We start from the raw sequence: 19,070 nt of genomic DNA on the forward strand, positions 1-19,070 counted from the left end.
TGGGGGAAATCTCTAGCGTTACTGCAGTATATAGGGGGCTACATCACATATACCCTAATGTCCCTCGCTCCCTGCACTGGGGGAAATCTCTAGGGTCACTGCAGTATATCTGAGGCTACATCACATATACACTAATGCCCCTCGCTCCCTGCGCTGGGGGAAATCTCTAGCGTTACTGCAGTATATAGGGGGCTACATCACATATACCCTAATGTCCCTAGCTCCCTGCACTGGGGGAAATCTCTAGGGTCACTGCAGTATATCTGACGCTACATCACATATACACTAATGTCCCTCGCTCCCTGCACTGGGGGAAATCTCTAGCGTCACTGCAGTATATCGGGGGCTACATCATACCGTTTCAATGTTTTGGCGATACCGCCGGCTGTAAACCTGCAACAGTCACCTCAGAATATAAGAATCCTGAAAATGATTTGTGACGTTATCTTGCAGCCAGATTAGGGTGATCTCTCCTCCGTTCCCTGGTTAATGCACTCGTGCACACAGAGCCTGAGCATTATGTGACCGTACACATTCCATATACCAAGCAATAGCCGTATACCCTCTTGTACTGCTAAGTGTCCCTATTGCATGTCCTCCTAATATGTGCGGCATATGGCGCGCGGTCTTCCTGCAGATGGCTAGGTTGTGTGAGGTCACGGCTAAAGCAATATTCCCAATCATTACCTGCCACATTCCCTCGCCCCCTCATCCTGTCCTCTATGCATTTAATTAGTATCTCCAATACAGCTACACTGAAAGGGAATGTGTCGGCGCCGCGGCAGGTGCAAAGTTCTCTTTTCACGGCATAATAGCCAACACAATAATAACTTGCAATGCAAAGTCACACAGAGGCTATTGAAAAACTGCTCGTTACAGCAAAACAATGTCATTAAATGCAATTCCTTATACTTTATGTACTTGGTTTGTAGCAAACGATCATTGTTTAGTTTCACCACCGTTCTGCTCGGTCGGTGCCACATGGGACATAAAGTCTGTGTTATAATTTATATGTATAGCTAAATGAGAAGCGGAGCATTGAGAAGCCGGAACAATACATTATAAGGGTGATTACAAATTACTTGCTCATTGATTGCCAACTGTGAGACACTCAATCATTATTACCGCTGTTACCGTGAATTCTGGCGGTTACAGCCTCTAAATCATAAAGCCGAGGTATGGTGTAATAGGATAAACAGCGATCGGCGTCTTGCTCCTCAGGCGCCACATTGGGCGGCTCTCTAACCTACTTAAAAGGGCCAAACATTAACCTAACTCTCAGTGATGAGGTAAAACATTTCACGAAAGAAAGGGACACCTATCTGTAATAACATATCAGCAGCCATATTACATAAGTGGTACAGCTATAACAAGTCTGGTCTGATACTAAAGGAGGAAGGTGCTGGGGGCCACAGGTGGAGGGTCTCCTGTTGCCCATAGCTAGGTTTAAGGCTCCCTCCGTCTTCACAACAGTTCTGTTACTCATTCATGGGCAGCTTCCACCATCAGTCCCTCTGTCTGACATTCCCTCTGTAATCTTAGGTGATTTCAAGATCCCCATCGACCCCTCCACTAAATCCCCCTCTCTGACCACCACCCGGCTCTCCTTTAACTTATCTCTTTCTGCTTCTCCATCTCTTCCTGCTAATGCTACCATCACTAAGCGTAACATTGGGGCAATCGACACCGTTTCCTTATCCTCCCTGCTTGACGTACTACTCTCTCCCATTCTCTCTCTCCTGCCACGAACAAGCCACATCCCTATACAATGCCTCCCTCATTTCTGCTCTTGACTCTGTCGCCCCACGGACCACCATTCACCATCGCAAACAGACACCACACAGCTGGCACTCCAAATATCTGCAAAATTGCTCACGTAATGCCGAGCGACAGTGGAGGAAATCACGCTCTAAGGCAGACTTCCTCCATTTAAAACTTATGCTCTCATCCTTTAGTGCTGCCCTTTCCCTCGCTAAACAGTCATACTTCAAGAACCTCATCTGCTCCCAGTCTTCCAACCCCCGGTGCCTCTTTGCCACCATCAACTCCCTCATCTGCCCACCTCCACCTCGTCTCCCCCCCCCCCCCCCCCCCTCACTCTCTGCTCTTGACTTTGCCACATATTGATTTAATATCTCAGCACATCACATCCCACCCTCCCATCACCAACAAGCCACCTCCTTTCCCCTCCCTCTTACCAAATCTAGCATCTTTTTCCCATGTATCTGGTGAGGAAGTCATGGCCTTCATGCGTTCCTTTCCCCCTTCCACCTCTCCACTTGACCCTATTCACTCCTGCCTCCTCTGCTACCTCTCTCCAACTATCAACCCATCTCTCTCCTCCCTTTTGCCTCCAAACTCCTTGAGCGTATTGTCTACAACCGCCTTACTTCCTTTCTTTCCTCCCACTCACTACTTCACCCATTCCAGTCTGGTTTCCGTCCTCTCCACTACACTAAAACTGCCGTCACGAAAGTCTGCAAAAATCTCCTTTCTGCTAAATCCAAGGGTCACTACTCTGCTTATTCTCCTTGACCACTTAACATATCTAAAGGTGGGTACACACTAGTAGATCTATCTGCAGATCAACTGATCTGCAGATAAATCTATGGACGGATCGGGCAGTGTGTTGAGCATACACACTGCCCGATCCGTCGGGGACTGACGTCATGAACTGGGCGGGCGTGTACACACGCCCGCCCAGTTCAGCTGTCAATCACCGCCGGCCGCCGCAGTATGTGTACGGGCGGTCGGCCGACCGCCCCGTACACACACAGCGACGCGCCTATATATCGGTAGATATATTGCCCGTCGGCTGTGCTGCTGGTCCGACGCGATACGTCTGTGAATGACGGAGTTTACAGACGTATCGTCCGTACGCACTGGCCGACGGACCCGCAATATATCGGCCGTTCAAGAGAACGGCCGATATATCGGCCAGTGTGTACGGGCCTTTAGACTGAGGTGATCATCTTCCCACCCTCATGCACAACCTTACCTTCCACACTGTCATTATCTGTCTTGGAGTAATCCTTGACTCCTCCCTCTTCTTCAAACCACTCATTCCGAACCTCTCACAAACCTGCTTTTTTCGTCTCAAAAATATTTCCAGGATCAGACCCTTTCTCACCCAGGATACTACTAATAGCTGATTCAGATCTGATTGCTGCTGTATGTTTTTGCAGCAGTCTGCGATCATATAGTCTCCGCCCATAGAGAGTGAAAACCCGCCCAGTGCAAGTGTGCGAATACATGTGTACACCGTGCAAAAATTCCACCAGACCGCTGCAAATCCGTTTGTAACTTACTCACCATAGAATTACTTTTCCAGTCTGTGCGCAGCCCAGGACTTACCCCCCACAATGCGATACAAACAGGCTGATGGGGGCCAGAGCTGATGTCAGACACCCGCCCTGAAAACGCTGGGGCACGCCTGCATTTTTCCAGACACTCCCAGAAAACGGTCAGTTACCACCCACAAATGCGATTGAAGTATTCGCACCATCCTGTTGCTGTTTGGTGACGCGCATTGAGGTGCATGCGCAAGTCACTCGATAATCGGCCGCTGTGCGATTTCACACAATAGCAATCAGGTCTCAATTGGGCCCTAAGACCCTCATCTACTCGCTGATCATCTCCAGATTGGTCTACTGTAATGTTCTCCTATCTGGTCTCTCTCCACTCCAATCTATCCTCAATGCTGCAGCCTGGCTCATCTTCCTCACCAAACGCACTACATCCACCTCCCCTCTCCTACAAGCCCTTCACTGGCTCCCCTTCCCTTTCATAATCCAATTCAAACTTCTCACACTCACTTACAGTACAAAGCCCTCACCCACTCCTCTCCCATCTACATCTCTGACCTTATCTCCCTTTACACTCCCACCCGTCCTCTTCGCTCTGCTAATGCACGCCGCCTATCCTGTCTTCTGATTACTTCCTCCCACTCCTACCTCCAAGATTTTTCACGTGCTGCTCCCTACCTCTGGAATTCTCTACCTCTCCCCCTCAGACTCTCTACCAAAACTTCAAACAGGCTCTCAAGACCCACTTCTTCACCAAACCCAGCCTAATCTCATCCTAACCCTCTGTTCCACGCTCGCTGTCTACCCCTTCTGTGTCACCCCAGTCTGGTTGCCTCTTACCCTTTAAATTGTAAGCTCTCACGAGCAGGGCCCTCTTCCCTCATGTGATTTTCCTTCTCTTAAACTATCTTCTACTACATACTCCCTTTCGCCGGCACCAACTCTTTCAGTTTTCTACCATCATGATAATCATTTCATTGTCGTCTGCTGATGCAGCTATGTTTATATACCCTGTACTTGTCCTATATCGTCTTGAACCGTAAGTCACTGTTTTGCTTATTTGTTTATGTACTCTGTAATTGGGTGCTGCGGAACCCTTGTGGCGCCATATAAACGTTAATAATAACTAAGTACCTTTTATAATTACTGTTCTGATGAGTTTGTGTAATCTCCATCTACCTTTCAGTCCGTTGATGGTATAAGTCACACAGCTGTTTTCATTATTCTTTAAAAAAAAATATCTAAAAATCCAAAGTTGAATATTAAACTCTCTAAAGTGCCCATTATAATAGATTCCAGGTTGGAGATTGCTCCATGCATTAACAGGCACCCCAAACTAATCTGAAGTAAATGACACCGCAGCTTTTGTACAGCTATATGCTCAACATTTGCATATCCCATTTAATTCTCAGAATGATTATATATCCTCATTACAGCGGGAATGGCGGCACACAGCTGCAACGTTAACTTGAGACATTCTGAAACTAAGCTGAAACAAAAAGGATAATTCAACAAAGAAAAAAAGAACATTTTGGTTTAAATAAGAGAGTAAAAGATTATTTATCAGGGGTGTAGGATCCACCCGATCTGGTGGTCACCGGACGTCTTGCTCACTCCTGAAGGATGCTAGTGTGTGGATAACACGCTGTCGGCCGGAAGATTATGGGTGAAGTTGCCATTTTCGGTGAAAGCTTCATATTAGAGAAACTGAGTTCCTGATTTTTTTGCTTTTGAGCCTGAAGAAGGCCAGTTTACAACAGTTCTAGACTTTACTTGGAGTTCAGTTTTACACAAGCTCGCTATGGGTTTCTTTGTAGCCAAGAAGATGATAAACCTGATCAGCGTGTCTTGTGCGGAGGAAGAGGATTTGTTGGTAAAGTTGCAATTCTTGGAGAATTTTAACCTGAATGTTCCTGAGCCAGTGGGTAATCAGTCTTTTCATGATGGTGATGCACCAAGAAGCAGCCAGCTTCGTACTTTTGAGTTTCCCCCCTCTCTGTAGTGTTGGCGGATAAAAGTTACACAGATATGGAGGCAGGGATCTGGGCAGATGTAGTTTGCAACTACAGGGAGCTGTTGCTGTAGTTTAGAACTTGATGCCTAGGTTGCATCTGGTGACATTGCTGCTTTGGACAGTTGAGGTGTATGGGTTGAAGCTAGGCATTTCTCCAGGGTGGTAATTACCATCAGAGATGCATTGTGTTATTTGGAGTACATTCGGCAGCAGTCAGAAGCCGAATCCCTTAGGAGGCAGGATTGCTAGGGTGTTCCGGGTGTCAGGGTCTGGTGTTACATGGATAAAGTATCCTCATTTGTGGTCTGATTGGGTCCTGATCATGTTTTGACTATGAAGATGGCATTACACGTTTCCCTTAAGGGCGAAGTCTGGCCAGAGAGGGATCTTCTAAACCCTCCACAATAGGCTGGAGATGTTCCTGATGCCAAGTGCAGGTAGTCTGCTTATCCCCGTGCAGTCCGGATCCAATCCCAGAAGTGTCAGCGTTGGCCACGACTTTACTTTTTACTCATCGCCACACTATAATGTTGGGTTTTGGGGCATTACTGGAAATGTTATTTTATATAGGCCCCATAATGTTTTCAGTTTCATTGGAATGGTCACTGACTTACTCTTGTATTCAATAGACTATGCTCAGTTATCCTCTCGCAGGTCCTCACCTTATCACCTGTGTTACTGGAGTCTGAGCCTTCTCATGCCTGCAGAAATATTAACTGTAATTCAACAACTTTCCTTCTCTCTGCAACAACGTATACATCTTCTTTTCCCAATATTGTTGTGCCAAATCTCTACCAAACCCTAGAAATAGCCGGTAACATTACATGTAGATTATGGCAATCTGGTGTAAATCTCCTTCTCCTGATGACTTCCTCACATATAAAGCTACCTATAACCAGGCTCTCATCTCTGCTCAGGATACCAACCCCAAGCAACTTTTTTTGTCAGCTAAGACATGTGAAACAGTAACACATTTTACTCCATGTAAATCCCTTCTTACCCCTGCCACACCAGAGCCACCAGCTACTAATGCCCAATATCTTGCTTCCTGCAACAGTGCTAACATCCGATATGCAATGTCATCATCTTCCTCAGCCAGCGACCTGCTCCGTTCCTTCCCTGGCACCTTCCCTTCAGGTGTTCCCATAAAATAAAGATGAAGTATCTACTCTCTTCTCATCCTCCTAAACTACCATCTCCCCTCTTCATCCTATTCTAAAAACAAAAAGATTCTGAGGCAAACTGTCTCTAAAGCAACTAATACCAAGCTGCTTAAGAGAGTTGCCTACATCAACCTCACACAACCTACTGGACCCATTACAGTCCAACGTCATTATTCCAAGCACCCCACAGAGACTGCACTATCTAGTGTAGTGAATGATATGATCACTGCTACACAGTAAGGACATTTGTCCAGTTCTTTCTGCTGCATGTGGCACTTTGGAGAACTCTCATACATACACTACAATTCCTGTCCTGGTTCTCAGCCTACTTGCAGCTTCAAATCATTCTCACAGTTTCCCTAGACCCATCTCTTCTCTGCTTCATTTATCAGCAGGAGGCTCAGTCCCAGATCCTCTCTTCTCTATCTATACCGCCTCTTAGAAAACCAATCAACTCTTTCAGATTTCTGTATCATCTGTATTTGGATTATACCCAAATTTACCTGTCCTCCTCAGATCTCTCACCATCTGTGTTGGCTGTGTTACTGTATGTCTTTCTGCCAATACATCTTCAATGTCATCTGGCCACCTCTAACTCAATATTATAAAAGCACAGTAGTAATATTCCTACCCACCAATAATAGTTACTGACCAGAAATCTCCGACAACACAATTCCCCCCCCCCCCACCCCCCCACCAATTCCTGCTGCCCAGGTGTCATCCTTGACTCAGAACTATACTTTACCTCCAAAATGTAGACTGTATCTAAGTAATGTTACTGTACGTACATCTAAGGAACATATCCAGAACACACTGCAAAAACCTGGCTTTTACTGACTTCAATATATATAAAATGGCTGCTTACATTTAAGGCTGCCAACAAAATGACATCAACATACATACATTACATCTCTGCTGTATAAGAAAATATCTCCTGGCTTGCCCCCTGTGCTCTATGCAAAACCTGCATCTCTCATCCACAGGAATTACCTTCTCCCAGTCATAGTTACAGGGCTGTTTTTGGGTTGCACCCGATGTGTGGAATGCCTTCCCTAGCACAAGAAGACTTTCTTCTAGTCTCCAAACCTTCATGCGTTCCCACTTACCTCTCCAGGCAGCTTATCATATTCCCAAACTACATACCAAACCTACTGTACGTAGGCTATTTTATATGATTATCTGCCCTCTAAACAGTTCACACAAAACTTACATGTTTTCTTTCTACATTCTCAGAACCTGCTGAGGCCAACATAGCTATGTGACTGGATTATACAGCCCAGCAAGAACCTTTTTCCATATGCAATCTGAATTGACCAGGCCCTCTTACCTCTCTGTCATTACTCAGTCTTGTTTTATTACTGTTGTGTTCCTAACTGTAAGCACCAGGGACTATGCTGGCACCATATAAATATTCATAAATACAGAAATAAACGAGTATTAAAAAATAATAGGCAAACATTTTTGTGCCAGATTTTTTACAAAAATATTTTTCATGATTTCGGATCCATTTTTATTAAGTATTGATTCTTCATCGCTGAATAATAGAAAGCACATAAATGAGGCAGGGATTACCAGGAATCCGTGAGCAGACCAGGAGTAAATGTGCGTTCGTACCGATAAGGGGGATAAAACGGGTCCGACCCTCCATATGAGACGGCAGCTTATCATTCTGTACAGCTACAGTAGTGTGCTTACATAAAGTATTACATTATTTCTTGGCTAAATGTACTTGTAATATATAAACACTGAATTCTCTTTAATATAATTGTCATTGAAATACATTTTCTTTGCTAGGGAAAAAGCCTTTTTATGAAATGTCTGAACGTTCTGATTATGTTACCAGATGTAAGTAATCTCACTGTGCGAGCTACAAGCACACCCCTGGCGCTATGACCTCTACCCAACACTTATAAGTCCGGGCCCCCGGTATCACGCTGCCCAGTAACCATCCCCCGGCTGGTGACCGGCTTCCTCTCCACCACGAGCTGCTGAACTGTGCGAGGATGACCACAATAAATAAGACTGGCAGGAGGAATTTGGTTGTAGGGAAAGGGATTACAGGACGGAGTCAAACAGCAATGGATCTGTAGACAAACGAAGCGCTACAGACACACTCAGTAATGCCCTTATAGAAGCTAGGTCTTTAGAGAGATGTTACCTGCGCTGCAGATATACAGTAATGGCGGACCATGCATAATGACACCTGCACAGATGACCTGTGCAAAATATGAAAGGAAAGAACATAAATCTTTCCTACTTTTACATAGGTGGTGCCAGTGGAACTGCTGCTAAGCCCCCTCTCTTAGTGCAGTCATAGGAGAAGCTCAGGGCCATCTTAATGTACAGGCACACCGGGCAGCTGCCCAGGGCCCCACAATTCTAGGGGCCTCCGAGCTGGTGTGGGTGATGGTCACACAATCAGAGCAGCCAGGCTGCATTCGCTACCTGCCTCCCAGCTGCAGCCAGGCAGTGAGTGGATGTCAGCATGGTGATTGGTGGATAGCTGGAGTTATCAACCAATCAAGAGTATTGACAGCCCCTCACTGTATGGAAGTATACAGATAAAAAATTTTTTTTATTGGTTTCCATGAATGGGTGGGTGGGGGCCCCTGTGCATTGCTTTCCCCAGGGCCTACTATGTTATGAAGGCCCCATGGAAGTGGGGAAGACGTTCCTTGCGGTGCGCTATAGCTGGAGGCTTTATGGCAGGGCTGGCCAAACCGGTCCTCGAGATCTACCAACAGTTCACATTTTCCAGGCCACCGAGCTGGTGCACAGGTGTAGTCATTACTAATTAAGATGTGCTGCATTCATTCCTAACTGACAGTTCTACAGATCTCCAGGAGGCCTGGAAAACATGAACTGTTGGTAGATCTCGAGGACCGGTTTGGCCAGCCCTGCTTTATGGGAATTATTGCAAGATCATTCAAACACACCTCTCCTGAATGCAGATAATTTCCCTGTAATTAACGACATGTTTATTACATCATTTCCCATTCCTCCCCATCAGCTGAGGTCTATCTCCTGCTGTATTCCTTTACCCTCAGTACGTGATGATATTTTATTACTCCCCTCTGGGAGATCACAAGAAATGGAGGTACGGCCACAAATTCATCTAATCGTAGTACCTCCCACCGCTGCACAGTGCCGCGATTCATGCTATTGGCTAGTCTGCATCATCAAGCTCCTGGACCATCCATCTCCCCAGGGTTCTGGGAAACTGGCCTGCTCTGCTGGGGTCTGGGAGAGTTCCCCAAATTCTGTCAGTCTCCCGGACAAATAAACAAGAAAATGGCACAAAACCAAAACATCCACGAAACCAATATGGGAATGAACCCCTCACCCAGTGTAATATATTCACACAAATGCCAAAAATAAGAATTTACTTACCGATAATTCTATTTCTCGTAGTCCGTAGTGGATGCTGGGAACTCCGTAAGGACCATGGGGAATAGCGGCTCCGCAGGAGACTGGGCACAAAAGTAAAGCTTTAGGACTACCTGGTGTGCACTGGCTCCTCCCCCTATGACCCTCCTCCAAGCCTCAGTTAGGATACTGTGCCCGGACGAGCGTACACAATAAGGAAGGATTTTGAATCCCGGGTAAGACTCATACCAGCCACACCAATCACACCGTACAACCTGTGATCTGAACCCAGTTAACAGCATGATAACAGAGGAGCCTCTGAAAAGATGGCTCACAACAATAATAACCCGATTTTTGTAACAATAACTATGTACAAGTATTGCAGACAATCCGCACTTGGGATGGGCGCCCAGCATCCACTGCGGACTACGAGAAATAGAATTATCGGTATGTAAATTCTTATTTTCTCTGACGTCCTAGTGGATGCTGGGAACTCCGTAAGGACCATGGGGATTATACCAAAGCTCCCAAAGGGGCGGGAGAGTGCGGATGACTCTGCAGCACCGAATGAGAGAACTCCAGGTCCTCCTCAGCCAGGGTATCAAATTTGTAGAATTTAGCAAACGTGTTTGCCCCTGACCAAGTAGCTGCTCGGCAAAGTTGTAAAGCCGAGACCCCTCGGGCAGCCGCCCAAGATGAGCCCACCTTCCTTGTGGAATGGGCTTCTACAGATTTTGGCTGTGGCAGGCCTGCCACAGAATGTGCAAGCTGAATTGTACTACAAATCCAACGAGCAATAGTCTGCTTAGAAGCAGGAGCACCCAGCTTGTTTGGTGCATACAGGATAAACAGCAAGTCAGATTTTCTGACTCCAGCCGTCCTGGAAACATATATTTTCAGGGCCCTGACTACATCCAGCAACTTGGAGTCCTCCAAGTCCCTAGTAGCCGCAGGTACCACAATAGGCTGGTTCAAGTGAAACGCTGAAACCACCTTAGGGAGAAATTGAGGACGAGTCCTCAATTCTGCCCTGTCCGTATGTGATTTTAGGAACCCCAAAACTACATTGAGATCCCAAGGTGCCACTGGAGGCACAAAAGGAGGCTGTATATGCAGTACCCCCTTGACAAACGTCTGAACTTCAGGAACTGAAGCCAGTTCTTTCTGGAAGAAAATCGACAGGGCCGAAATTTGAACCTTAATGGACCCTAATTTTAGGCCCATAGACAGTCCTGTTTGCAGGAAATGCAGGAAACGACCCAGTTGAAATTCCTCTGTAAGGGCCTTCCTGGCCTCGCACCACGCAGCATATTTACGCCAAATACGGTGATAATGCTGTACGGTTACATCCTTCCTGGCTTTGATCAGGGTAGGGATGACTTCATCCGGAATGCCTTTTTCCTTCAGGATCCGGCGTTCAACCGCCATGCCGTCAAACGCAGCCGCGGTAAGTCTTGGAACAGACAGGGTCCCTGCTGGAGCAGGTCCCTTCTTAGAGGTAGAGGCCACGGGTCCTCTGTGAGCATCTCTTGAAGTTCCGGGTACCAAGTCCTTCTTGGCCAATCCGGAGCCACGAGTATAGTCCTTACTCCTCTCCTTCTTTGCCTCTCATACCCAAGGTACTGAGAATCATGAGGAGGGAACACATACACTGACTGGTACACCCACGGTGTTACCAGAGCGTCCACAGCTATTGCCTGAGGGTCCCTTGACCTGGCGCAATACCTGTCTAGTTTTTTGTTGAGGCGGGACGCCATCATGTCCACCTTTGGTTTTTCCCAACGGTTCACAATCATGTGGAAGACTTCTGGGTGAAGTCCCCACTCTCCCGGGTGGAGGTCGTGTCTGCTGAGGAAGTCTGCTTCCCAGTTGTCCACTCCCGGAATGAACACTGCTGACAGTGCTATCACATGATTTTCCGCCCAGCGAAGAATCCTTGCAGCTTCTGCCATTGCCCTCCTGCTTTTTGTGCCGCCCTGTCTGTTTACGTGGGCGACTGCCGTGATGTTGTCTGACTGGATCAGCACCGGCTGACCTTGAAGCAGAGGTCTTGCTAGGCTTAGAGCATTGTAGATGGCCCTTAGCTCCAGGATATTTATGTGAAGTGATGTCTCCAGGCTTGACCACAAGCCCTGGAAATTTCTTCCCTGTGTGACTGCTCCCCAGCCTCTCAGGCTGGCATCCGTGGTCACCAGGACCCAGTCCTGAATGCCGAATCTGCGGCCCTCTAGAAGATGAGCACTCTGCAACCACCACAGGAGAGACACCCTTGTCCTTGGTGACAAGATTATCCGCTGATGCATCTGAAGATGCGACCCGGACCATTTGTCTAGCAGATCCCACTGGAAGGTTCTTGCGTGGAATCTGCCGAATGGGATTGCTTCGTAAGAAGCCACCATCTTTCCCAGGACCCTTGTGCATTGATGCACTGAGACTTGGCCTGGTTTTAGGAGATTTCTGACTAGTTCGGATAACTCCCTGGCTTTCTCCTCCGGGAGAAACACCTTTTTCTGGACTGTGTCCAGGATCCTCCCTAGGAATAGAAGGCGTGTCGTCGGGATCAGCTGCGATTTTGGAATATTGAGAATCCAACCGTGCTGGCGCTGCACTATCTGAGATAGTGCTACCCCGACTTCCAACTGTTCCCTGGATCTTGCCCTTATCAGGAGATCGTCCAAGTAAGGGATAACTAAAACTCCCTTCCTTCGAAGGAGTATCATCATTTCGGCCATAACCTTGGTAAAGACCCGGGGTGCCGTGGACAATCCAAACGGCAGCGTCTGAAACTGATAGTGACAGTTCTGTACCACAAACCTGAGGTACCCTTGGTGAGAAGGGTAAATTGGGACATGTAGGTAAGCATCTTTGATGTCCAGAGACACCATATAGTCCCCTTCTTCCAGGTTTGCAATCACTGCTCTGAGTGACTCCATCTTGAATTTGAACCTTTGTATGTAAGTGTTCAAGGATTTTAGATTTAAAATTGGTCTCACCGAGCCGTCCGGCTTCGGTACCACAAATAGTGTGGAATAGTACCCCTTTCCCTGTTGTAGGAGGGGTACCTTGATTATCACCTGCTGGGAATACAGCTTGTGAATGGCTTCCAATACTGCCTCCCTGTCTGAGGGAGACGTCGGTAAAGCAGACTTTAGAAAACGGCGAGGGGGAGACGTCTCGAATTCCAATTTGTACCCCTGAGATACCACCTGAAGGATCCAGGGGTCCACTTGCGAGTGGGCCCACTGCGCACTGAACTTCTTGAGACGGGCCCCCACCGTGCCTGAGTCCGCTTGTAAAGCCCCAGCGTCATGCTGAGGACTTTGCGGAGGCGGGAGAGGGCTTTTGTTCCTGGGAACTGGCTGTTAGCTGCAGCCTTTTTCCTCTCCCTCTGCCACGGGGCAGAAATGAGGCGCCTTTTGCCCGCTTGCCCTTATGGGGCCGAAAGGACTGCGCCTGATAATACGGCGTCTTCTTAGGTTGAGAAGCTACCTGGGGTAAAAATGTGGATTTTCCAGCAGTTGCCGTGGCTACCAGGTCTGATAGACCTACCCCAAATAACTCCTCCCCCTTATAAGGCAATACTTCCATGTGCCTTTTAGAATCCGCATCACCTGACCACTGCCGCGTCCATAAACCTCTTCTTGCAGAAATGGACAGCGCGCTAACTCTTGATGCCAGTCGGCAAATATCCCTCTGTGCATCACGCATATATAGAAATGCATCCTTCAAATGCTCTCTAGTCAGTAATATACTGTCCCTATCTAGGGTATCAATATTTTCAGTCAGGGAATCCGACCACGCCACGCCCGCACTGCACATCCAGGCTGAGGCGATTGCTGGTCGCAGTATAACACCCGTGTGAGTGTATATACATTTTAGGATATTCTCCAGCTTTCTATCGGCAGGTTCCTTTAGGGCGGCCGTATCAGGAGAGGGTAGTGCTACCTGTTTAGACAAGCGTGTGAGCGCTTTATCCACCCTAGGGGGTGTTTCCCAACGTGCCCTATCCTCTGGCGGGAAAGGGTATGATGCCAATAACCTTTTAGGAATTATCAGTTTTTTATCGGGGGAAACCCACGCCTCATCACACACTTCATTTAATTCCTCGGATACAGGAAAAACTACAGGCAATTTTTTCTCACCAAACATAATACCCTTCTTAGTGGTACTTGTATTATCAGAGATATGCAATACATTTTTCATTGCTTCAATCATGTAACGTGTGGCCCTAGTGGAAGTCACGTTTGTCTCCTCATCATCGACACTGGAGTCAGTATCCGTGTCTGTGTCTGCCATTTGAGGTAACGGGCGTTTTAAAGCCCCTGATGGCGTTTGAGACCCCTGGACAGGCACAAGCTGAATAGCCGGCTGTCTCATGACGTCAACTGTCTTTCGTAAAGAGTTGACACTGTCACGCAATTCCTTCCATAAGCTCATCCACTCAGGTATCGACTCCCTAGGGGGTGACAACTCTATAATAGGCAATTGCTCCGCCTCCATCTCATTTTCCTCCTCAAACATGTCGACACAATCGTACCGACACACCGCACACACACAGGGAATGCTCTGATAGAGGACAGGACCCCACTAGCCCTTTGGGGAGACAGAGGGAGAGTATGCCAGCACACACCAGAGCGCTATATATAGACAGGAATACCACTATAAAATGTGCTTTTCCCTTTATAGCTGCTGTTATTATTAAAACTGCGCCAAATTAGTGCCCCCCTCTCTTTTTTACCCTTTTATGTAGTGCAGGACTGCAGGGGAGAGTCAGGGAGACGTCCTTCCAGCGGAGCTGTGATGGAAAATGGCGCCCGTGTGCTGAGGAGATAGGCTCCGCCCCCTTCTCGGCGGCCTTTTCTCCCGCTTTTTGGTGAGTTCTGGCAGGGGTTAAAATACATCCATATAGCCCTGGGGGTTATATGTGGTGTATTTTTGCCAGCCAAGGTGTTTACATTGCTGCTCAGGGCGCCCCCCCCTAGCGCCCTGCACCCTCAGTGACCGAAGTGTGAAGTGTGCCTGAGTAACAATGGCGCACAGCTGCAGTGCTGTGCGCTACCTTGTTGAAGACTGATGTCTTCTGCCGCCGATTTTTCCGGACCTCTTCTTGCTTCTGGCTCTGTAAGGGGGCCGGCGGCGCGGCTCTGGGACCGAGCTCCGAGGCTGGGCCTGTGTTCGGTCCCTCTGGAGCTAATGGTGTCCAGTAGCCTAAGAAGCCCAAGCTGGCTGCAAGCAGGCAGGTTCGCTTCTTCTCCCCTTAGTCCCTCGATGCAGTGAGCCTGTTGCCAGCAGGTCTCACTGAAAATAAAAAACCTAAAACTAAACTTTCACTAAGAAGCTCAGGAGAGCCCCTAGTGTGCACCCTTCTCGTCCGGGCACAAAAATCTAACTGAGGCTTGGAGGAGGGTCATAGGGGGAGGAGCCAGTGCACACCAGGTAGTCCTAAAGCTTTACTTTTGTGCCCAGTCTCCTGCGGAGCCGCTATTCCCCATGGTCCTTACGGAGTTCCCAGCATCCACTAGGACGTCAGAGAAACAAACATTACATTTACATGGATCAGGTAACCGGCTGTGTAGAACTCAAGCTGTAATCATATCTCTTTCATGTGACCCAACGGACCTGCTCCCGTAGATCCTTCATCTAACATCTCCTCCAGCCTCCATGCTCCCCTATTATCAGTGAGATGATAACGCTCAAGGCTTCCATCAGTCTTACCTTGCAGGAACAGACAGAACATCTGTCTTCCTTTAAAGTCCAGACTTGGCCGTTGCGTTTCAGTCCACCTTCATGAGGACAGTCCCCAGTACACGATGGCCCAGATGGGCAGAGACAGTCAAAGCCGCCTTCTAAGTTCACGCAAGCTGAATCATTCCAACACGTGTGCGTCCTTAGCGTGCATTCATCAATGTCTGGAAGAAAATACACATGCAGAGTTATACTTCTGTATACAGGGTCTGTTCAGGCATAAGGTACATCTCTGTTACAGTAGGTCTCTTGAGCAAAATAAAACCATTTATGAATCTGAGATTTGCAACCATTTTTTTTTTTTTGTAAAAGATGGATGTGCGGGACATGTGTCTGAGAGGAAGATGACGCCAAAACATTTCAGGAACAAGGAGGTTTCCTTACTGATGGACACTCTGTAATTATCATATTTGTTCATTTAGGTCTGATCTCTGGCCACAAATCCTAGCAACCATCCTAACTTAGGTAGAAGTGTAATTCTGTGGCCACAAAGGGTAGCAGCCTCAAAATATTAGGAGGTGCGGTTTGAGTGAATTGGGGTTGTTTCTAACAAGGACCTGTCCCAAGGTATGCCAGACTGAAGGGCTATTAGGGACTGTCCGTTCCTGGCCTACCGGAGCAGAAGCTACTGTATAATACCGATAAGGGAATCTGTGCCCAGAATCAGACACTTCCTCCGATAGCAAACCTGATTGATTGGTAATGATTGTACCGGCAACACCTATCCGTGTAACAGTATTGCCCTGTATAAACACGATCAGTAGTACCGTATTTTGCAACACCCCGCTTTGTAGATAAACCCCCTAGTCTCGCTCGTGTGGTGCGCACAGTAGGGAGCGATAATCCCTAATTTCATGATTCCTAATTGTAATCTGCACCGCTAGGTGATTAGAAGACATGGGACTCCTGTATAAGGGGAGAGATCATTCTGCAGTCAGAGCTGCGTACACCAAAGTTTTCCGGGTCTGTCTGTCTTGTTTCACGCAATGCTACGCAAAGTGAAGGCTGATTGGGATGAGGGAACCCTGTACGTTTTGTGGGGGACGGTGGTTGGTATCCGCCACACTCACACAAGAAAGAGCAGACTGCACAGGGGGGCTCTGGGCGCTATGGCTGAGACGCAGGGAATGTAACAGGGATTTGTCGGTACTTGCCCAACATTGTCAGATATGCTGCACTATCGGGCGAACTCCAGAAATAATTAGGGTCTAGGGGAGTTCCTATGAAAACAGCCTCCTCCCCGTGGCCCAATCATCTATTAAGCAGCCTCAGATTACCCTGACCTCCAGAGGGGTCAGATGCGTTTATGGCGGTATAATTACACCACCCTCTCAGCGAAGGCGTGGCTACATCCGGATTTTGGAAGTTATGCAAATCCATTGTCTGCAACACACAAATCCAGTATGTAGTATGCGCCCTGTCACTGTCGCAGAGATCAGGGAATCCTAGTAATGAATATCGCAGAACTGCGGCACTGTTCTCGTCAGTCAGACCACGGAACAGACATCACATTGGACAAGATCTTAGTGTATAGAAAGTGATTTTTGCAGAACATCCATTATCCACATTCTCATGTATCCTACAACTTCTCGCGCTGGGTGCCAGATAAAACAAAAACATAAAGTCCCTTTAAATTTATCTCTTGTACACGCAGATGCTATTGTAAAACATATCAGCACAATAAAACCAGGCTGAGTGCGTAGCCGGATTCATAAAGCGCATCATAAGTCAATTTTAGAATCTCTCGCAGATAATTTTGAGCGGCAATCTTGTGACTGATGTCTCCCTCCCACCCACCAAAGCAATCACTTTATAATGTAACATTTCACTGCACACATTTACAAGGCGGCCAACGTCATCAGAACCAAGGTCCGCTACCCCAGACTGGTCACATGGTGCCAAATGCCGCTCTGGAATGAGTGCTCAAACTGGGTCTCGTTAATTGGAGGGAGGGAGGGAGGGGGGGGTGATCTCACAACCCATATGAAGCAGCTTTACCAGGGCCCGCAAATTCTTCCGGCAGCCCTGCATAGGATTTAGTGGCATATGTATCAAAGTTAAGAGAGAGATAAAGTGGAGAGAGATAAAGTACCAACCAATCAGCTCCTAACTGCCATGTTATAGGCTGTGTTTGAAAAATGACATGTGAGCTGATTGATTAATCAGCCCCATGGCACCAACCAGTGAGTTTTATCATGCGCAATGAGTTTTAAAACTTACCTACTCTCCTGGCCGCCTGGAAAAGTGGGCAATCCTCCCAGAGCCGGCCGCTGCAGCTAGATAACAGCCCGCATACTGAATGAAGAGGGCAGTCCCAGCGCTTGATGACTATTCGCGCTGAATCGCGTCATCATAGCCACGCCCCCCGTTGTACAATGCTGGTAATCTCGACACTGTACAGCTGGGGGCACGCCCATGATGATGTGATCGCGGCCACCACGACCCTGTGTCGTTTGTTATACATTGCTCCGCCTCCTATGACGCAACCATGGAAAAATGGTGCTCCAGCCAATTAGCTCCCAGCTGTCATCTATCAAATGACAGTTAGGAGCTGTATAGCTGGAACGCCATTTATCATATGCAACAAGCTTTAAAACTTGTTGCGCACGATAAAACTTGTTGATCAATCATCTCCAAGCTTTGATACATATGCCTCATACAGTTAGACTGTGTCGGTTTCCATCGGTTTGGAACTGGTTACTGCGCTATATAATGGGAAGTTGTACTATGTAGTGCGGGAAGAGAATTACAAGTTACAACTGGTCACCAGGAGAATGATGATGACAGCTGGGTGTAAGTATACGCACTTGTACACACGGCGTTCGCCTGACCTAGCAATACCGCTGTGTAGTCAGTGCAACGTGTCACTCACCATATAATCGAGAACCAAAGAATCTAAAGCCTACAGTAAAAAAAAATGTTCTGTTAAAGTCAAAAACATTCGTTCTGCAAAGACTAATTTGTGCAGAAAATATTCATCAAAAACATTAAAGATAAAGGAATAGTCAGGCAAAGCCACCTACCTGGGCCGCCTTACACCCCCTCTCCCAGTCCCCTGCACAATGACCATCTCAGGGTGCGTTACATTGACGGCTAGACAAGAAACTATTTTACAAATTGATTTCTCAGTGTGACGGCTGAAATAAATAAAGGACTCGGCGCTGTAGTGTCTGTGTGTAATTGGACAATGAGATGTAAACGGGATTACAGTGCCAGGAGAGAGACTGGCCGCACCGCCCGAAGCAGAGAGGGTTCTACAGGTGAGCTCTGGGGCCGAGAGCGCAGAGACTTGGTGTAATTGCTTTTACTTATGACAGAAGAATCTCATTTCGCCTTCCACGCAATTTAGCAGATTTATAGAAAGCCAGATGTTGGCAATTATGGATGCTGACATTACTCATAGTCTCCATAGCACAGACTTGTTTGCACTGAACAAAGCCAACTTAATCTATTATACATTTCTCCGGGGGGGGTGAG

The 19,070-nt window shown here is 47.4% G+C and overlaps 1 protein-coding gene across 3 annotated transcripts in view; it reads right to left on the reverse strand.

Moving 5' to 3' along the window:
• Window positions 1-19,070, reverse strand: part of NELL1 (neural EGFL like 1) — a 1,344,875-nt gene that overhangs the window by 64,878 nt on the left and 1,260,927 nt on the right. For all 3 annotated transcript variants that reach the window (XM_063946373.1, XM_063946374.1, XM_063946375.1), the window contains one exon: window positions 15,564-15,757. In XM_063946373.1, the coding sequence (XP_063802443.1) occupies window positions 15,564-15,757 (194 nt within the window). The remainder of the gene's footprint in view (window positions 1-15,563; window positions 15,758-19,070) is intronic.

The sequence above is a fragment of the Pseudophryne corroboree genome, chromosome 11 (genome assembly GCF_028390025.1).
Source record: "Pseudophryne corroboree isolate aPseCor3 chromosome 11, aPseCor3.hap2, whole genome shotgun sequence".
Lineage (NCBI taxonomy): Eukaryota > Metazoa > Chordata > Amphibia > Anura > Myobatrachidae > Pseudophryne > Pseudophryne corroboree.